Source organism: Curcuma longa, unplaced genomic scaffold (assembly GCF_044706935.1).
Source record: "Curcuma longa cultivar G26 ecotype Majalengka, Jawa Barat unplaced genomic scaffold, ITB_CL_G26_1.1 contig_25663, whole genome shotgun sequence".
NCBI classification, from domain to species: Eukaryota; Viridiplantae; Streptophyta; class Magnoliopsida; order Zingiberales; family Zingiberaceae; genus Curcuma; species Curcuma longa.
In genome coordinates, this window is record NW_027432841.1 from 59,741 (window position 1) to 81,520 (window position 21,780).

Consider the following 21,780-nt stretch of genomic DNA (forward strand, 5'->3'; position numbering starts at 1 on the left):
CCCCAGAGGCCATAGGTATATACATGATATACATGACTTGATGAAAAGGGGACAACAAGATGTGATTAATGATCGAATGAAAAAGAAGGGGATGATATTGAAAAAGATGGAGAATTCTTAATGTTTACTATATATATATATATATATATATATATATATATATATATATATATATTAAAAAAATTAATTATCAATCATTTTTTTATTTTTATTTTGTAATATTCTTTATTATTTTTATGTATATATGTATTTGCTTTCCAACCTTGGTTAGCTCTTGCTCTAGCCCTAGTCGTTTCAATCCCTTTTTACGCTTTCAATCGCGAGAGCAAACAGATTGTTTCCCTTTTTGGTCTCTTCGATTCTCGACGGATTGGCGGCGCAAAGATCGGGTTTTTGTTCTCGGTGCTAATGCGCACCGAACCCTTGGCGGCGGAATCGGCTCAGTCCGGGATGGCCTCGTCTCGATTCATGAGCGCCGATCATGGCGTCGTCGTCATCGATATAAGTTCCGATGAGGAGGAGGAGGAGCAGGATCTTGGGCTGGGCGGGCGGCGGGAGGAAGAAACGGATGTGGTGGTGGTCCTGGATGCGCTGTCGGCGCCTTCCGTGAAACGGCTGAAGCAGAGTGGGGAATTCGTGGGTGGTGGCCTGGTCGACGACGACGATGACTGCTTGGTGTTGGAGTCGGACCCGGACAAGCCGGTGTTGGTGGAGAGCGATCAGGGAAGGGGTGGAGATGACCTGCTCATCGTCGCCGAGAAGGGGCAGGTTAGTACTGCTGAATTTCATGTTGTGTTTGGTTGATGCTACCGCTATGTAAATTTCGCCTGTTTGCTTAATCCTAGTTAGAGTTATTTTAGTCTTCATCCTTTGATATCAGCATTTTGTTATGAAAAAGTTGCCATTTTTTTAGTATCTGCAACCTTCTATTAGGATCAGAACCTTTGCTTCCTTTGTGTTAGCTGTTCTGTGTAGTGGAGCATTCTATTGACTAGTCATGGAGGGTGCTGAGAATTCCATAAAAAGTAGGAAGCAGAGTGAAGCAAAAAAAAAAAGTTTTTTTACTTCCACTACAACTCTCTTTCTGATGGAGACAAGTGGTAGTTTCTTCTAAACGTTTATAAATGCATATATAATGATTCCAAAGCCTGATTTTTAATTTGGCATACTTTGGAAAATGAAGAGTCTATTTGGGAAATGATGTAAGTATAGCAATTCTAAGGTTTGAAAGGCAAAGTTTGGAAGTGAAATTATTAACTATAAAGTCCATTAATTTCAATGTTTTTCAATTTCTAGTGTTTAAAAGACTCGTTATGAGTCCTTTATGCTTTCTACGTTAAAGAGTCCATCTATTAGTATTAATATGGGTTGTTGTATTGCTATAATATGATATAGAAACTGAGTTTTAGGAATTGTTCTAGATTGTGGTGATACAATCTCCCTATGGTACTGTGATGCCTAGGATCCTTTAGGTGTAATGCCAAAGTTTTTATAACCTTTCTACACCTCTCTACCACTAATTTCAGATTCCTACTCCACAAACCTTTGAACCATCAATCTCTTTGATTGTTCCACAAACCTTTGAGCACCGAAGGAAGATTTGTGCTCATCAAGCCACCTGCTCTATGCTCCTCCTTGAGAACATCGAAGAATAATGTTCTTCTCCTTAGTGGCTTGTCCGCCTTTAATCACTCTTTACACAATACCAAAGTGAATGTTCTACTCGCCTACTTGGTGTTCACCCTCGAGAACATTAGAGAACTACACTCTTCTCTTCACACAGAGAACATTGTTAACTTGGCTGCATGACGTCAATCCAAGCACCACAAGTTGCTGATCCTCAAACTCTCTTCCTCTCAAAATCATAAGAATATTTTGATCTAGATCTAGGTTTCCCATTGTTTTCTACCACCAGCTACCCCTCTAATTACTCAACCCATCCTCCCCACTTTGCAACATGAAAATATTTTCGAGTGGGATTAGAGAGATTGGCTAAATCGAGTGATTAGCTCTAATTCACTAATTTCTCCAAGTTAATATGATTTTGAGATTGTCACCCTCAGCTCTCATTGATTTTATACTTGATTACCATTATTTCAGAGATTATAGGAATCATGTCCAAGAAATTGCCCAAAATTGGATCAGCCTCGACCAATTCCCATCGAACTCGGTTGATCTGTTTGGGGATTAGTTGAGTTTGCTAACCATGGTGGCATGCACATGTTACTATGCTTCGCTTCACTTATATTATATGTTGTTTTTGGACTATGGTTGCACCTTTGGTTCCGAATCCAGGCTAGCTACACCCTAAATCTTCCCAATTTAGCTAAACCTATTTGGTAGAACATATTTGTCAACCTATCAAGTGTGTTATGTTAGTGTGAATTTTCTTAAATATAATTATTGTTTTTGAAAAGATTGTGTATAATTCCCTATGTGGTTGTATAAGCTTAAGTCGTGAGGAATTGCATAATGTTTGCTTTTTGCCACTTAAGGATTATGCAAGATAAATGGATCTCCTTTTATTCAATTAAGTTATGTTCAAGATAATATTATTAGTTCTATTAAATTAGTTCTACTCAATTCACAACAAGAAACATATTCTATATATTGCTTAGGATACTTGGAGTTCTAAAAACCATCAAAATACCTTCTAGTGTTTTCAAACTCTTGTCCTTTCAACCCCTAAGAATTAACACCATTACTTGATTGAAAAGTGACATGGTACACACATAATATAGTTGTTCGTCGTTATGTTGGTAGGTAAATTGATGGTATCAATGCTTGGGGTGAAACGACAAGAATTTGAAAACTCACAAGGGGGGATTTGAATGATTTTGCGGAGGGTATTTAGAAGGAGATGAAATTCTTATGGAAAAATAAAATTTTTCTAATTTTTTATATGGATTGGGGTAGTTGATTAATTTGCATTGATAACTATGTTCTACATTAGTATATTGCTTAGATTCACATAAATAATTTCACATGAAACTATTGATTGCTTAAGCTAATTTATTTGCTTATCAATTGATTGATGTAAGTTGAGTTTGTTTAACATGATATGATATGTTTTAGACGTAAACTTATAATTTTTTATAGGGATATTTACATTTTATTGTGGAACTTGATGACCAAGTCTCAAACTTGATGTCTTTGTAATGAAACTTGAAATTGAAGATCAATTTTCATCACCATTGTAAATGCAAGTTCTTGGATTTGATGCCTTTATAATAAAATTGTAATTAAAACTATTTAATTATGTGCAATAATAATAAAAATATAGATTTTAAATTTATATATTTAACAAACAGTTGTTGCAAAAGATTCAATAAACCATCAAATATCTCATGAGATAATATCAAACTTGAACTCAACATTCAATATCTCAAATATAACATAATAGTAGGCATTTATAATAATTAAATATTAATAAAAATATTTTTAATTAATATATTTTATATTTAAAGAAGTATCGAAACCGTACCAATACGATATGGTACCGATTGTATTGTTTTGGTCATAACTCAAAACTCTGGCATGGTTCAAAATTTTGAACCTTGATTTATTTATTTATCAATTGATTGATGTAAGTTGATTATGTAGTTTGTTTAACTTGATATGATATGTTTTAGAAGTTTATTTTTTACAGGATATTTACATTTTATTGCGAATGTAATTAATGCTAAATTTGGAAAATTATGGACCATATATACACCCAACACATGTATTCTTCCACATAGTGTGTAGGTGTCTTTAGTAGGTGCCACATATTAATTATCTTCCTAGCCTTAATTTGTACAAATAAATGATACCTCATGATTTGATAACATAGAAACTTCTATGGTGTTAATTTTTTCTAACATCCTCACATTTGATTTAGAAGCACTTTATTTCGTTTGAAGGGAAGTTTTTAACAATGAAAATTACTTTCTTGCTTTTTGTTTGCTTTTTGACACTTTATCACTTGATATTGTCTAGGGGAAAAAATCTTGTTAATTACCCTAACTAATCTCCTCTACCTATATTATTAATAAATATAAATGTTAGAATTAGGTCATGTCATTAACAATATTTATAATGAGATCCCATGACACTTCTCTTTAAGCTGATTTTAATATATCATGGGAATCCAACTTATTTCAAACATATTCAATTCTATGACCCCCTTGGGGGATTGGTTAACAAGTTAGCTTGTTGATCATTGGAGCTGACAAACAAGGTGAAATTTTATTGATTGCACTTTCTGAAAAACAGACCTTTATTTCCTTTGTTCTCTTATAAAACCTCGGATTAGAGACATGTGCATAGAGCTTAATTAGTCACGCTTCATACTTTATGGAAGCATGCCCCAACTTTGGCCATTATCGATTTTATGAACTTATGCTCACATTTTGCCTGGGTTGACCCTATACTTTGCCTTTGTGCTTGATTTAGCTTTAATAGTATCCTTTTTGTGCTTTTGGGAAATCATATTACTTTCTAAAGAACTCTGCAGCCTTATGTGGATCATTTATCTGTAGGAGCCTACCTAATTAGCATCATTGTACCTCATCATCTAAAGATAGCCTCACTTGTAAGACAATTAATTATTTCTCAGAACATTCTTGATATACTATAAAATAAATCATTTCTAATGATGATATAGAAAAACTGACTTATCATGTATTAGGTAAACCCCTTGACTAATCACGTTTAAGTGCAAAGGAGACATTAGGTCTTGTAATCGTAAGTTGCTTTAGTTTCATTATCAATCTTTTATACTACTGAGAACACATAGTTGCCTCCTTTGTCTTAGGGACTTTAACATTATAGTTATCAAAATCAATATTTGGACTAAGATTAGATAGTCAAAGAATTTAAGTACCGTTTTCATCAGACCGACAGAGTTGATGAAATCACAATTGATAGGAAAAATTAAAAAGTGAGAAAGATATAATAAAATTAGTTTATATTTGAAAATACAATAGATGTTCTAAAATTTTAATTAAAATGGCTATTATTATATGTCATTACTTAGTAATACTAGATTGTTAATATATTTTTTAAAATAAAATTATTGTTATTTAACATTTTGATGGTTTAGGGTTTATTCTATCCCAAATTACATTTGCATTGGTGTTTAGATGAACCAAGACAATTTTACGATGGTGATTGATTGAGAGATATTATTGTCTTTACTCTTGATCCACAATAAACATGCTCCAACTATCGTGAGCAAGAGAAATATAGTGAGGCATCGAGTCTAACAAGTGATAGCCAGGTTAAATAAGTGATCCTTTATCCCATGATGAATCTTGAGCTGTCATAATGCTAAGCTATTTAAGAGGTGATGAAGACTTTTTCTCTTTCCGTGTAAGTACTCTAAGAATCAAATTAAAAGTAAATAAAAGACAGGTTTTTAAAGTCATTTAACTTACCCCAAATTTTAACTTGATTTCAATTATTTTCACCAAATTTCTATTTTTTTTCAAATTTCAATTTAATTTAATTAATTGTTAGCTGATTTCTTTGACTATCTAGTTTTTTTTCTCTCACTCATTAGATGCCAATTTCTAGGGGAAAAAAAATTAATTTGGCCATTGCCGATACTGATTCAAGTTAGGCGATTTGAATTGGTATGCTCAATTTTCCCGACTGTCATTAGGATTAATCGGTTTGGTCCTTAACATAACCTCCTTAGGCATACTTTTACTACTGAGAAAGAAACCATTATATTAAGTACTTGAGGTCACTTTAAGTCTGAAAATGTTGATGGAGTTACTCCTTTAGACGTGTGATTCCAATGGAATAATCACCTATGTTTAAAATCTTGAGCCATGTCGGAGGTTTAGGATTTGACCAGAATGAACGATTTTGGTATCATACCATTGTCAGAATTGTTTCAAGACTTAGTTAATTCTAAATATAAATGTATGTGGATAAATATATTATCAACTAACTATATGTGTGTTAATTAGTATAACTATATGATTTTGTCATGTGATGCGTCGTAATCACGATTCCATACCATCGCCCTTTACTCACCATCTCATCTCTGGTCACCTTTGCGACTCTACCTCCCTCGATTAGGAATGTTTTCTCGTTCATAGCTCCATCTATTTCTTCTTCCTCTTAGCTTCCTCTCCCTCACCTTGATTTCTTAATCAAATTATCTAGATGAACTATTCGTGCTGTTATTGTTCCATGTCTTGGTGTGAGAGCGGAATGATAAGTATCGACCATGCTGCCACACACGGCTCGATACTTTAAACTATGATCATCATTAATGATGGTGAGGTCCATATAAACCATAAGAAGGATATGTCTTGACTGAAAGATGCATTGAAATATTGAGTTATTATTATGCTCTTAATCATGCCGTAATGAAGAAGAGTAGTGCTAAGTTCAAAATCATGTTCAAATCATGCCTCAAAGATTGTTTCAGCACATATAATGATTTCTTGAACCTGCACAGTTGGTTACTCCACTTCTGAGTAATAAAGTCTGGAAGTTGCCCCGTGCGAACTTCACCAAGATCACCACGAAAGGGTTAGTCAACAAATAGATCATAGATGCACCAAAAGACTGTTCTGAAATGTATTCTCAGCAAACAATATAAGACAGTCATCAGAAATGTCTTTAATCAATTGCATTTGGAATCTTAGTCAATCATGATGTTAGCGTGGTAAATCTCAGGATCATAATATAAATGTAAGCTGATTTTTCATGGTTAAAATTTGCTAGGTTGAATTTATACATGTTCAAGTTTTCATTATTTTTTTCAGTGTTCACTTTCACTTGTTAACCTTAAAAAAATGGCTTGCTGTTTGATAAGTTTCATATTTCATTACCATTAATCCTTGTATTTTATAATTGTTTCTTTTCACACATTTTGCAGTTGAAGATCACATGTTTCATATCGTCGATCCTTTTTTTTTTTTTTTTTTGAGCCTGTTTACATATTTGCAGTTGGCTTGCCGGGACTATCCACATCCGCGCCATCTTTGTGCCAATTTTCCTTTTAGCTCATCATTACACGAGAAGTACTGCAAATTGGTGAGTACTTTTTCTGCTGAAGTTTTCTTCTTTTTTATCCCGAGTCATTCCGATCATTCAAACTTGTGTCTGTCAGGTTTTTTTATGTTACTTAAGCTTTCTCCTATATCGACAATGTCGACAATAACTCTGTGCAATGCAGTGCCATTGTTTCGTGTGTGACTCTCCGGCCCCTTGCAATTTCTGGGCCAATGGTGACTTAACTACTGATCATTGCAATTCTACCGATAAAGAACCGAGCTGGAGGGCATTGAGGCAGTCTTTCAAACTGAGAAAAATGGTGGCTACACATTCACAGATACACAAAGATAAATCTTCTTCTAGATTCCCGACTTTCGGAGGGCGCGCACCGATACACCACCCCAATTCAAATCCTATTTTGGCTTCCCTCTCTCAATCAAATTTGCTGCAGCCATGCTCCATGCCTCCAATTGCAAAAACAAACTTGATCGATCCTAGACGCTATCTTCCCACAACTCTCTCCTGCCTCAGACCTAAAGGGCAACCTTTACAGAGAGAAACAGGATTGACATATTCGCGGAAAAGAGGTAGAACGGATGGGGCACTGGAAACTCATTTTGCTACCTTGAATAGTCCATATAGCGCGAGCATCACTGCTTCTGCTAATAATCATAATCCGGACACTGTGCCAATAACATCACATAGCCCTCGGTGGTCTGAAGTCGGACAGCGGGCATCTCAAGCTCCGTCGATAGCATCATCAGGTGACTCAACAGAGGTATCGTCTCAATTTGTACCACCAGCAACTCAGGGTGCTCTTTGCTCCCTGATCACAGCTGCTGATGTTAACTTGAAAACTTGGCGAGATGTGGTGGCTCATGCGACATCTGTATCGGAGATTACAGAATTCCTCTTGAGCCATAAATAGAATGACAGATGCTCAATGGCGGTACGAGGTTCCCGTTTTCCTTCCGGAAGTAACCTTCATCAAGAAGATTATAACTGCACATGATGGCAAGGAAGATCTCAACATTCAACTTCCAGGACATCTAATTTGGCCATTATAGAAGAAACTCAGTTTAGGTATGACTTGTCTGGATGGAATTTTATCTTGGGTATGCCCTAGCATGCCGTAAAAGAGCCTCTAGATGAGTCATCTTTTTGAAAAATCAGCAGTAGTTCTTGAGTGTTTGAGCAACTCATCGACTCTATCCTCGTGCTGGACACTCGATTTACTTTGAATGGGAGCTTCACAACTGCTCTGATCTTTATTGTCCTCATTTAAGTTGTTTTTCGTAGTACCAATCTCAACAATAAAGTAAGGTTGTTCTCTCCTGGTTTGCTTTGGTATTTAATGTACATTTGTGCTAGCAATTGACTCTTCTTTAGAAATCCTTCGTTTAACGACATCATCTTGTCTTTTAAAATTCGTGGATGCTTGTCTTCTATTAATGGTGTAAACTAGTCTAAGTTGTTCGTAAGCTATTCAAATCTCGGTTCGAAAAAAAAAAGTTCATTTGAGTTCGTTTGATTAAGTTAACGAGCCGAACTCGAATTTGATTTTGAATTCAAAAATATTATTGAGTTGAGTTCGAGCTTAACAATATTTGATTTGTAGACTTGCGAACATGTTCGTTTAAAGACTCACGAACATGTTAGTCAAGAGATTCGCGAACGTGTATATATATTTATATATTACATGAATTATAAATATTATATATTAACGAGTCAAATTCAAATTAAACTCGTTTAATTTTTAAACAAATTATTTTTGAATCGAACTCGAATTAAATTCGTTTAATTTTAAAATGAACTATTTTGAATCAAGCTCGAGCCGTTCACAAATTATTTAATTTCATTACGAATCAAACTGAAGTTTAAGAATTAAAATTCGAATCGAACTCAAATTGAACTCGAACTTAGGAAAAACGAATTGAGCTCGAGCTCGAACCGCTTACTGTTCAATTCGGCTCGGTTCGATTACACCCCTATCTTCTATAAGGGAAAGGAAGCTTTTCATCGTCTCATCAGTGACTTAGTGTGGCGGGATCATCGACATGATGGTGTCGTACCTCATTGGATAGATTTTTGAACAAGGTAAGTTGAAGTAAGTGTTCTATTTTTTTTAGACAGTATCGCGCCGCTTAGGTAGATGCTTACGACTATTAAGAATTTATACCTTTTATTTGACTTAGGAACACTTTAAATTTTGAGTCTCGAACTTTCGACACTTAAGAACTCAAAAAAACAAAAGAAAAAGGTTAAGTAGAAAAATCAACACTTTAGAATTGAGGAGTTGAAATTGAGATTTTAAGGTTTCTTTGGTAGGGATGAAGGTGTATTCTCAAAGGGTGAAAGAAATGAACTAAAAGAGGAAGATGTCCTTTTAAAAAAATGATAAATCCCAATTAGTCTCATTGACTATTTTTGAGGGTGATCGATCCGGTCCCACGAAAATTTTCCATCAATCATCAAGGTAAATTAGAAAGTACACACAGCGACCAATCTAAACGTTCAACATCCTTTGATTGCGCTCCTCATTTGGAGGAAAAGGAAAATGCCCTTTCAAACAACCCTAGTGGTGTGTTTTAGGATTTAATTTTGGTTCGGCTTGAGTTGATTCGGTTCGAGTCAGTTCGGTTTGAGTCAAGAGAATTCTATGTCCAATGGTTTTTCTAGGAGCGGTTCGACCCGCGCGGTCGAGTACTTGACCGCCAGGTCGGTGGCAGGGTCTTCGTCGTGGTAGACGTAGGCGAAGCCGCCATGGCGAGTGAGGTCCATTCCGGCCATCTCGTCCTCGGCGGAGATGCGGAGGAGGCCGAGCTTGTGCAGGGTGTAGAAGAGAGGCCCCATGGTGGCGCTGACCCACCCGACGATGACGAGGATCTCCACGAGATTTGCGGCGAGGAGGCGGCCGCCGCCTCCCATGAGGAGCCCGTACGGCCGCCTGGTTCGCCCCGGGTACACCTCGTTCACGTACCTCTCCGTCGCGAAGAGCCCCGTGAAGATGATTCCCCAGGCGCCGCATCCGCCGTGGAGCTGCGCGGCCTCGAGGGGGTCGTCGAACTCGAGCGCCGCCGCGAGCTGGTTGAGGCCGATGAGCACCCAGGCGGAGACGAAGCCGCAGATGATGGCGGCCCAAGGCTCGACCACCGAGCACCCGGCAGTGATGGCGGCGAAGCCGCCGAGGAGCCCGTTGCAGACGTCGGCCACCTTCCAGTGGCCCGTCTGGAGGCGTTTGCCGAAGAGGGTGGTGAGCGCGGCGGTGCAGCCAGCGAGGGTGGTGGTGACGGCGGTGCGTCCGACGGCGGACCACTGGCCGTGAGTGGAGCCACTGGGGCCGTAGGCCTTGAAGATGACGGCGAAGGAGCCGGGGTTGAAGCCGTACCAACCGAACCAGAGGAGGAAAGTGCCGAGCACCACCAGGGTGGCGGAGTGGCCGCGGAGCGCCACCGAGCGGCCTGCGTGGTCGAAGCGTCCGATGCGGGGGCCCTCGATGAGGGCGCCCCACAACCCTCCGACGCCGCCCACCAAGTGGACCACTCCCGACCCGGCGAAGTCGATCACTCCCGAATCAAACAGTAGCGACTCCCCGGAGTTCCTCCCCGCCGCCGCCCACCCGTCGGCCGACCAAAACCTGATCAATTTCACATCAATGGTAAGCAAAAATTTATTAAACCGAATAAATCAACAGAACCGATCGAATTAAAAAATTCAATTTAATTATTTCAGAAGTTCAATTATTTTTTTTTTTTAAAAAAATTGATTAATTCGATTCGATTTCGATTTTAAAATTCCTTATTCGATTAAATTGAATAAATCAAAATATTTTTAAATTAAAAAATAAATATTTATAAATACCTAAATTTTAAATAAATAAATTTATAAATAGTTAATTCATTTAATAAAATTTTTATAATATTTCACAACAAAAAATTAGATTTTCAAAGTTAAAAATTAAATTAAGCCATCACAATACTCATTCAATCTACGGCCTTGTTTAATTTTATTTGAAAAATTCGACTAGTCCAGATTTATTTGACAAATTTGTGATAAAAAAAAGAAATTTATTCAATTTTTAATTTAAAATATGTGTTCGATTCATTTCCATTGTGTAATCGAATACTCACCCCTAACCACAATCCTTGTCGAAATCGAAATCGGAGAATTAAATCATAGAACAGAGTGATGGCTTACCAGTGAGAGACGATTGGGTAGACGAATCCGGTGAGGAAGGAGGAGTAGATGAGGTAGGCGGCGAACTGGGTGCGCTCGGCGATGGAGCCGGAGGTGATGCCGGCGGCGGCGATGGCGAAGGCCCACTGGAAGAGGAAGTTGGAGTAGTCGAAGCTTGGGTCAGGCACGCCCTTGAGCGCGAAGAAGCGGGCGCCGATGAAGCCGTTGGAGGGCTCGCCGAAGGCGAAGGCGAAGCCGAAGAGGTAGTAGAAGAGTCCGCCGGCGGCGGCGTCGAGCACGTTGGTGAGCATGATGTTCATGGTGTTCTTGGCGCGCACGGAGCCGGCGCAGAGCATGGCGAAGCCGAGCTGCATGGCGAAGATGAGGTAGGTGGAGAAGAGGAGGTAGGTGGTGTCGATGGCGTGGCCGGCGTCGGCGAACTGGTTGCAGATGTAGGCGGCGGCGGCGGAGCCGTTCGCGCCGCCTCCGAGGAGCGGCGCCAGATCCGACGACGAGCACGACATCGCCGCCCGCCCTTTTCTCTCCGCCGCTGCCTGCTGCGCTTCTGATGCAGTGCCACGTGGGGGAGTGCCGTTCCTTTTATAGGAAAAATCTAAGCCCGGTCCCTTTAATCTTGTATTTTACTATTTTACCCTTGTATTTTGTTAACGGCTCAAAATATCTAGATTCTCTCCTATTATCTATTTTTATTAGACACTATTTTTTAAAAACATTAAAATATTACTTTATTATATTTTTTTATTATAAAATAAATATTTAAAAAATTAAATTTTAAATATGCATAAGTTGTGAATTTTTTAATAAATTGTAAAACATAAACAACTAAATTATAAAAAAATAAATTTAATTTAAAACTGTTATAGTGGATAATTTTAATAAGTTGAAATAATATTTTAATTAAATTGATAAATAATATTTTAATATAATAATTTTAATTAATTGAAATAATATATCGTATAGAATAAAGGATATTTCTAGATACAAATATGATATTTTAAAAGATATATTTGAATTTTTTTTTTGGCTAAATATTGTAGTTAAGGTCATTATTATTAATAACAAATTCTCGATATTTTTTTTTATAGTAATGGCTCATGTATCACTGTCATAACAAATATATTAATGTTGAAAATTGATAAATTTGTTAGCTTTGACTCATAGTTTGGATTGACTCACAGTTGGCTTTGACTTGTAGTTGAACACGATAAATATTTCATCAATATTATTATTTTTTATTTTTATGAAGGAAATATTTTATTGGGCTTATTATTTTTTATTATCATTATTACTATTATTTATTCAAGTAGCTGCCGTTATTAGTTTATCAATGTCAAAGATATTTTTGCTTCTAAACTATAAACTATAGTATGTGAGAAAAAAGTGAGATAATGACACAGTAGATAACTATCGATTTTATTGATTGATGCATAAATATCGAAAGTTATTTTTTAAACCTTACTTTATTAGTTTCATTAATTTGTGAATGAATATCGAAAGTGATTTTCTAAATCTATAGATTCCATAGAATTTTCTAAACTCTGTAGATTCCATAGAATGTCAGAAGATAGATAATCAAACTTGATCTAAGAAGAAATGACACGATTATAAATTCTTATTAATAAAAAATTAAAAATTCTAAAACAACTAAACATGTATTTAAATAGACTCAAGACTCTAACATTGCAAAAACAAAAATATCCTTCAAAATTTAACTTGCTAAAAAAATAATAAAAAGACTAAATTGCTCTTTTGTTCTGCATTAGACGGGTTTCTAGAACAACAAGAATTCAAATCTCACCTAGAACATATTACATTTGAAAAACTTATAATACTGAGCCATTCGTTAAGGCCCATCTATGTTTTTTGATTTACCTTAATATAGAGGTGCAAATAAATCGAATCAAATAATATATAAATATTAATATTTGAGTTCAAATTTAAAAATATATATGATATTCAAATTCGATTCGAAACTTGAAAATACAAATAATTTTAACTCAAATTTAATTCAAAATAAAATTTAAGCTCAAATTTGATTCAAATTATTCGAATCTTAATTCAAATAGAATCGAAATCGTTCAAAATGACTTAAATTTAAATTCGATCTAAATTATTCGAACCTTAATTTAAATATATTTAAATTAAAATTTTGTAAAAATAATAGCATTTCAATTTGAATTACTAATGAGTATCTCTTGAATAATCAAATAAAATATTATAAATTTGACTAAAAAAATTATCAAATATGTTTGAATTCAACTCAAATTTGATAATTTTTAATACAAATTAAATATTTTTCGAGCCGGCTAGAAAAACTCGTGAACAGGCTCAATACATTTGCACCTCAAATGGTTGATGAAAAATTTTTATAGAACCGAACCGATAACTTTTTGAATTAATCGAGATCATAAAAATAAAATACCTATATTACTAAAAAAATTGTCAAAGATATATCTATTTTTATTAATGAATGACGAATACGTCCATGTCAAGGATTCATATTCGAGTAACACATGATTTTTGTCCTAAGTTTTTTCAGTTAGAGCAAATAAAAGTGGTTAAAGGTTGCGAGAGCTAAGGGGAAATGATTTCCAACCACGTCAACAAACCTAAACATACGTGGCTCTTATTAAATAAATAAATTTAAATAATTCATTAAACTAACTAATGAACAAACTTAAAAACAAAATTATTTAATTTATTAATATTTATATATTTAACTTCTTTATTTATATATATATATATATATATATATATATATATATATATATATATATATAAATGCATGTCAAAGCAAGTCAAGACACCTAAAAGTGATCCAAGCACCCTGCCTATTCAATCACAAACGAGTATCGCACACAAAAAGACACACAACATAATAATCATATATGTAAAGAGACAATTGTTATGCTGCACGTCTACACATGCGCAACACTCATTTGCGACTGAATGAGTGGAACGCCCAAATCAAGTCCAAGTGCCCTAACGCACACTCAATCACGGACACTACGTGCACGAAAAAACGCACAACATATATATAATCATTCTATTATTTTTTATATTATGTCCATTTTTTAGGTTTCTTAGACATGCTTTACTATTTTATTAATTCTTTTAAAAAAAAAAGAAAAACCAAATCTAACTCAAGAAACCCTACGCACACTAAACCGGGTTCAAGCTCGTGTCTACCGGCTAGCTTTGAGTCATGCATCATGCAGGGCCCGATCGGTCTCACCCAATATGCCATTTTAATATATCTACGCGGGTATTAACCCGACTTTTGGTCAAATTATCCAATATGCATTACCCTAATTGTATTAGGAAACAAAACAAGATACTTTGAGATGCACAAAGTGGGGCGGCCTTATGCCTTTGAACTTGTTGTCTTTCTAAATGCTTAGAATGCAACTTTAAAAGTGATCCAAGCACCCTGCCTATTCAATCACAAACGAGTATCGCATACAAAAAGACACAACATAATAATCATATATATAAAGAGACAATTGTTATTTGCACATGCGTAACACTCATTTGCGACTGAATAAGTGGAACGACTAGTGCCCTAATGCATGTGCACGAAAAAACGCACAACATATATATAATCATTCTATTATTTTTTATATTATTTCCATTTTTTAGGTTTCTTAGACATGCTTTACTATTTTATTAATTCTTTAAAAAAAAAAGAAAAACCAAATCTAACTCAAGAAACCCTAGGCACAGCTGCACTGGGTTCAAGCTCGCGTCTACCGGCTAGCTTTGAGTCATGCATCATGCAAGGCCCGATCGGTCTCACCCGATATGCCCATTTTAACATATCTACGCGGGTATTAACCCAACTTTTGGTCAAATTATCCAATATGCATTACCCTAATTGTATTAGGAAACAAAACAAGATACTTTGAGATGCACAAAGTGGGGCGGCCTTATGCCTTTGAACTTGTTGTCTTTCTAAATGCTTAGAATGAAACTTTAAAAGTGATCCAAGCACCCTGCCTATTCAATCACAAACGAGTATCGCATACAAAAAGACACACAACATAATAATCATATATATAAAGAGACAATTGTTATTTGCACATGCGTAACACTCATTTGCGACTGAATAAGTGGAACGCCCAAATCAAGTCCAAGTGCCCTAATGCACACTCAATCACGAAAACTGCGTGCACGAAAAAACGCACAACAAATATATAATCATTCTATTATTTTTTATATTATTTCCATTTTTTAGGTTTCTTAGACATGCTTTACTATTTTATTAATTCTTAAAAAAAAAAAAGAAAAACCAAATCTAACTCAAGAAACCCTAGGCACAGCTGCACCGGGTTCAAGCTCGCGTCTACCGGCTAGCTTTGAGTCATGCATCATGCAGGGCCCGATCGGTCTCACCCGATATGCCCATTTTAACATATCTACGCAGGTATTAACCCAACTTTTGGTCAAATTATCCAATATGCATTACCCTAATTGTATTAGGAAACAAAACAAGATACTTTGAGATGCACAAAGTGGGGCGGCCTTATGCCTTTGAACTTGTTGTCTTTCTAAATGCTTAGAATGCAACTTTAAAAGTGATCCAAGCACCCTGCCTATTCAATCACAAACGAGTATCGCATACAAAAAGACACACAACATAATAATCATATATATAAAGAGACAATTGTTATTTGCACGTCTACACATGCGTAACACTCATTTGCGACTGAATAAGTGGAACGCCCAAATCAAGTCCAAGTGCCCTAACGCACACTCAATCACGGACACTGCGTGCACGAAAAAACGCACAACATATATATAATCATTCTATTATTTTTTATATTATTTCCATTTTTTAGGTTTCTTAGACATGCTTTACTATTTTATTAATTCTTTAAAAAAAAAAGAAAAACCAAATCTAACTCAAGAAACCCTAGGCACAGCTGCACCGGGTTCAAGCTCGCGTCTACCGGCTAGCTTTGAGTCATGCATCATGCAGGGCCCGATCGGTCTCACCCGATATGCCCATTTTAACATATCTACGCGGGTATTAACCCAACTTTTGGTCAAATTATCCAATATGCATTACCCTAATTGTATTAGGAAACAAAACAAGATACTTTGAGATGCACAAAGTGGGGCGGCCTTATGCCTTTGAACTTGTTGTCTTTCTAAATGCTTAGAATGCAACTTTAGCCCACATTATCAGGGAATACTCAGAATACCAGCACAAATATACAAGAGCAAGAAAATGGAACCATAAACTGATTAACTTACCACATTAAAGACATCTCCTTAGCTTATTTCATGTACACACACTCCCGGCATCCCAATGCCAGCATCATCGGCATCGACTAAACAACGGGCTCTACTTTCTGCGCCTCCAATGCCTGAAATATGTCCGTCCGAGTAACAATTCCTAGTTTTAACAAAGTTTGTTAGTTACTAGCTAGTAGCAAGTAACCTATCATTGCATAGTTTTCTCATTTTGCAATCCATACCTACAACTCTCTGTTCCTCATCCAGTATGGGTACCCTGTGGATCTTCATCTTGAGCATCAAAGCTGCAGCATCTGCATGATTTTGATTTTGATTATATGAAACAATTCTGAACCAAACTTAACGAGGTGCTGCGTATAGAAGTGAAGTATCATCGGCGAGGAAGCATATATACCTAGTACTGTCTTGTCAGGTGAGAGTGTGATTGCAGGAGAAGACATGATCTCATTAACCTTGGATTTCAGCTGCTAAGCAATAATGTAATGTTAGCTAGCAAATATAGAATTGCAAGAAACAAATTAGAAAGAAAGAAATCTGATTTCGTTTCCGCCTCACATTGGCAAACAAATCATATAATCCTAGCAACATGATCCACAAGCTCTTCGTGAAACCAGTGAATCATATAATAGCAGTGAATCACATTGGCAAACGAACGGAATTTATCATCTGATAATTTTTAAAAATGCCGAGGTAATTAATCAGCGTACGCTAGGGTTAAGAGGTTTTAGTGGTTTTCATGATAACCATTTCTTGGAGTGTAGCAAAGATCTCAACAGCATCTTGCAATCCTTGCAAAGATCCTAAGTGTGCTTGAAACGGTGAGAATTTAAATGAGAGTTTTCAGATGCATGAGAGATTTCATAGAAAGGTTATATCCCAAGTGTGCTTGAAACGATAAGGTTATTAGATTTATTAATAATTTTTATATTAACTTGGTATTGTCATAGGTATTTCTTTTGAGGAAAGATGAAGCAAAATCTTTTGATTATCAATTCTATTTGGGATGATTCCTATTCTCGTTCTTAAAGGATATATCAGTTCCATTTCTGAGACTAAAGTCTAAAGATAATGGTGGAACTCTAAATTAAGATAATGCTATTTAGTTGCAATAAAATAGACTAAGGTTTTCATTAGTGTATTATATTTCTTCCATGAATTTTAATTCTTGATACATCAAGGCATTTTCACATGTAAATCCTTGTCTCCTAGTGTTTTGGTATATCACATAGCTAGTGGAGGTATTCTGCCATCTCAACTCGGTACCCTTACAAGGCTTTTTATGGATGGAGTTGTATATTAGCAAGATGGTAAAGACAAAACGGTACCAACTACATTGGAAAAGCAGGATTGAAGACTCTCTTTACTACAGGAATCATTTTCTTCCAATAATCCCCAAGGATAAAGGTAATGATATTGAAGATTACTGCAAAAGCAGTTATGTAATCACATTCAGCAATAGGTGGATAAGAATTTTCTGTAACAATATTATCGATGAAACTAATGCAGAAAACACACACACATAATTTAAACTCCTAATTATGTTTTGATTAATTACCATGACTGAAATTTTCTGAATAGAATGCCCTGTGTGGAACTTTAACCTATGACTAGTGTAGAATGCCATAATAGTAGATATACCAATACGTTAAGCAAAGATAAATTGAATGGAACGAAATAAAACTAAGAGAATCCTATTAGTTTAAATAAATAGTCACGGCTAAAGGGTACAACCCATGCCAGAGTTAAAAAGGAAGAACTCACAATGTTATCCAGATCAGACAGTTGAGCAGGGAACTATTAACAGGCTATTTATCAAATAGGTGGTTAACAATACAGCAAAGAAATTTAGCAAGTGGTGATATAACAGGCTTTTGTGCACAGAAATAGTTAAAACTTAAGTAGGACACTGATCGAAATTCTCACCAGGGTGTGCACATGGTATACATGATATGAAGAACAAGAACATAAATCATAAAGATTGAGTGAACAAGAAATAAAAAACGGATGCACATGCACACCATGCACATATATAAGGAACAAGTGCATCTATCATAAGGATTGAGTGCACAAGACACAAGATGCACATATAAGGAATTGAGGTTCACAAAAACAGGGCAGTGCCAAGTTCCAACTTTTACACTGATATGTTCACTATTATATATAGGTCAATTATGCCTACACTATCTTTCATAGAGTTTATGAAGCCTGTATCAATTTACTACCATCAGTAACCCTACAAACAGATTAAGACCAAATTAGACTGAGATATCAGTATTAATATGGTGTGATTCCTCTCTCAGAAGGCGGCACTGCAGCTTTGATGAAAGATCTTGGCTAATTATAGGTCAGTAATGTAACAGATGTTTTTCCAATCAGAGACAGACACAGTAGGTTAGAAATGAGAGGAAAAAAAATTAAGAATACATACAGAACACATGTGGAGAAGGAGGATGTGAAAGTGCATCATGATAAAAGTAAAAAAGGTTCGACACAAACCCCATTTGATGCTCTGGATTTGTCCTTCTTAGAGATGACACCGATGCACCTCAGTTGGTCATCGACCACCGGAAGTCCCGACACGACCTCGAAATTATGATCGATATCTCCCAGTGTCTGCTCAGGCTTTGCCACTCGGATCTGAGTCGACATCACCGTCGCCAGAGTCGCCGAAGGCTGCATCTGCTCCATGGATGCGGTCAGCACCAGCGAAGGAAAGAAGCAGCGAGATTCTATAAACGAGACTAACCTTTTCCCCGACGATCTGGGTCTCCAGGTAAGCCCGTAGGTCATCGTAGCTGAGCAGCGAGAAGTTCTCCGGCCACTCCCCCGATATGACGCCCTCGGGGTTCTCGCCGAGGGCTGGGCGGAGGTCGTCGGCGGAGGAAGCGGCGGAGGTGGCGGAGCGGAGAGGCCTCGTAGAAGCGGCAGCGGGAGGGAAAGTGCAGGCGAAAGGGAGCGGGCGATTGGGGGAGCATTTGAGGCGGAAGCTGAGGGCCAGGGTTCCATGGAGATGGAGAGAGCTGCTGCAAGCCATGGCGGATCGCCATCGCCGTCGGTGCGCTCGGATATTCAAATAGGCGCCCGGAAAGTTCTAGAAGCCAACGCCGGTGGCGCTCCGCCAGCGACGAAAAGGAAAGCTCGAGTTTTTTAAATCGCAGGCCAAAGCTTATTTATATGGGCCGCCATCTTTTCTATTTGGGCCTTCAATTTGGGCCCAATCAAGTGTATGTTTATTATTAATAGGGGTGTCAATTCGGATGGATTAGATGGATTCAGGTCGGATTAATATAAAATATTTTTAAAAAATATTAATTCGAATCCAACCCGAATTTAAATTTAATCCGAAACTCTAAACTTGAATCTGTATAACCAAATCAATCCGTATAACTATATCAGTCCTACACAACATAATCCATCAAAACATTGAAAACACTCGATGTCTAAGAGTGTGATTACACCAACAGGGGAGATATAATAGAGAACTCGATCCCGTAACCTAGGAAAACCTATGAGGCCGAGGAGAGATAATAAAACTTGATCCCATGACTTAGGGAATCTTTAAGGTCAAGGAGAGATAATAGACTTAATCTCATGACCGTGGTGAACCTACGAGATCAAGGAGATATAATAGAGAACTCGATTTTGAGACCTAGATGAACCTTTAAGGTCAAGGAGAGATAGAGAACTCAATCTTGCTACTTAAACGAACTTTTGAGCTTGGAGAGAGATAATATAGAACTCAATTCCATGATATGGGTGAACCTTTTCATGACCAATGTTATCATACATGATCTTGGTGATGTGATTACTAGGAAATCACATGACCAAGGTTATAAAGTATAAAACATAATCTAATATAGTTTGGTTCAACTTATTTATTTAAAATGAATAAAATATAATTAGTTTAACATTTACTATATTACCCTTAATTTAATTTTATTTTTAGAATAAATTAAATTAAATTAATAATATTAATATTAATAATATTAATGATGATAATAAATTAATAATATATAAAATAAATAAATATAATTTATTTATAATTTTTTAAAATTTAAAATAAATTTATATATATTAATAAAATAATTTATTAAAATAATTATTGTAATAAAATAATTTATTAAATTAATAAATATAAATCGTTAATTTATTGTTAAATTAATAAATATAATTAATAATATATAAAATAAATAAATAAAATTTATTTATATTTTTAAAATTTTAAAAATTATATATATTTATTTTAATAAAATAATTCATTAAAATAATTATTTTAATAAAATAATTTATTAAATTAATAAATATAATTTGTTAATTTATTATTATATTAATAAATATAATATGTTAAATTTATTAGATTTAAATTAAAATTTATTAAATTAATTAATTTAGTTTTAATTAGATTTTATTGTACATTTCATTAACTCAATTTTAAAATCGAAGGGTAATTATGAAATAAAATTTTGTTAACCTTCAGAATCGCAGAAAACCTTAAGCCGTTACGGTAATCACATTCCGGATATATAACTTATTTGTTGACGTTTTATTGATGTGGCGGTGATGCTGCATTACTTGACAATCGTTGATAATCTAAACTAAATAAGGTTAATCTTGGATGATAACCAAGGTTATCAACGATAACCTTCAACCAAACACCCCCTTAAAGTCAGGGAGAGATAATATAACTCGATCCAAGACCGAAGAAACCTCTAACATCGTGGGAAAATAACAATACTTAATCCTATGACCTAGATGAGCCTCTCAGGTAAAGAGAAATAACACTATAAAAAAAAAGTTAATTGGCGACGAATTTTAACGATGAATTATATTTATCATAAATCTATAACAAAATTAACGATGAAAATTATTTTATCATCAATTAGTGATGAAATTTTTGACAAAAATAATTTAGTTGTAAAGTTAGTAAAAATATATTTCGTCGTCAAATTCACCACTAAAATTATTTTTATCATAAAATTCATCATAAATTAACGACTAATTTTCAATTCATCATCAATTTACCATGAAATATTAATTTGTTATAAATTTAGCAATAAATTATAAATTCATCATCAAAATTGATCAAATAGACCCTAAATTCAAATTTCAATTCTAAATTTTCATTCCAGGTGACAGGAATTTGATGAAGAATTGACGATGAATTATTTTTTCACCGTCAATTTGACGATGAATATTCTGTTCATTTATCTGTTCATCACCAAATCTAACTACGATTCTCAATTTGTCGTCAAATAAAACCTAAATTCAACCCGTGTTAAAACCTCCCAAAAAAAAACCCGACCAATCCTAACTCTCCCTCTCCCTCTT

General features: G+C 35.6%; 3 protein-coding genes across 3 annotated transcripts; 1 reads left to right on the forward strand and 2 right to left on the reverse strand.

Annotated features, from left to right (window-relative positions):
* The first annotated feature begins 290 nt into the window (after positions 1-290).
* On the forward strand, positions 291-8,400 carry LOC141818691 (uncharacterized). Its single transcript, XM_074706142.1, has 3 exons — positions 291-768; positions 6,949-7,035; positions 7,178-8,400. The coding sequence occupies exons 1-3, from the start codon at positions 409-411 to the stop codon at positions 7,922-7,924; spliced, it is 1,194 nt and encodes a 397-aa protein (XP_074562243.1). The 5' UTR covers positions 291-408; the 3' UTR covers positions 7,925-8,400.
* A 1,097-nt stretch (positions 8,401-9,497) lies between these two features.
* Positions 9,498-11,726, reverse strand: LOC141818690 (ammonium transporter 1 member 2-like). Its single transcript, XM_074706141.1, has 2 exons — positions 11,194-11,726; positions 9,498-10,633 (listed from the first exon to the last, which is right to left on the reverse strand). The coding sequence occupies exons 1-2, from the start codon at positions 11,694-11,696 to the stop codon at positions 9,643-9,645; spliced, it is 1,494 nt and encodes a 497-aa protein (XP_074562242.1). The 5' UTR covers positions 11,697-11,726; the 3' UTR covers positions 9,498-9,642.
* Positions 11,727-16,292: 4,566 nt separating this feature from the next.
* Positions 16,293-19,486, reverse strand: LOC141818694 (uncharacterized). The gene is made up of 5 exons (XM_074706147.1): positions 19,199-19,486; positions 18,949-19,131; positions 16,847-16,916; positions 16,674-16,745; positions 16,293-16,591 (listed from the first exon to the last, which is right to left on the reverse strand). The coding sequence occupies exons 1-5, from the start codon at positions 19,484-19,486 to the stop codon at positions 16,527-16,529; spliced, it is 678 nt and encodes a 225-aa protein (XP_074562248.1). The 3' UTR covers positions 16,293-16,526.
* Positions 19,487-21,780: the final 2,294 nt, after the last annotated feature.

Excerpts from the sequence above, each read along its gene's own strand:
- LOC141818691 (XM_074706142.1), top strand. The coding sequence starts at position 409 with ATGCGCACCGAACCCTTGGCGGCGGAATCGGCTCAGTCCGGGATGGCC. Across the intron at positions 769-6,948 it reads TCGTCGCCGAGAAGGGGCAG|TTGGCTTGCCGGGACTATCC; the intron begins GTTAGTACTGCT and ends ACATATTTGCAG. Across the intron at positions 7,036-7,177 it reads ACGAGAAGTACTGCAAATTG|TGCCATTGTTTCGTGTGTGA; the intron begins GTGAGTACTTTT and ends TGTGCAATGCAG.
- LOC141818690 (XM_074706141.1), bottom strand. The coding sequence starts at position 11,696 with ATGTCGTGCTCGTCGTCGGATCTGGCGCCGCTCCTCGGAGGCGGCGCG. Across the intron at positions 10,634-11,193 it reads TACCCAATCGTCTCTCACTG|GTTTTGGTCGGCCGACGGGT; the intron begins GTAAGCCATCAC and ends GAAATTGATCAG.
- LOC141818694 (XM_074706147.1), bottom strand. The coding sequence starts at position 19,486 with ATGGCTTGCAGCAGCTCTCTCCATCTCCATGGAACCCTGGCCCTCAGC. Across the intron at positions 19,132-19,198 it reads CCCAGATCGTCGGGGAAAAG|ATGCAGCCTTCGGCGACTCT; the intron begins GTTAGTCTCGTT and ends TCCATGGAGCAG. Across the intron at positions 16,917-18,948 it reads AATCCAGAGCATCAAATGGG|CTGAAATCCAAGGTTAATGA; the intron begins GTTTGTGTCGAA and ends ATTGCTTAGCAG.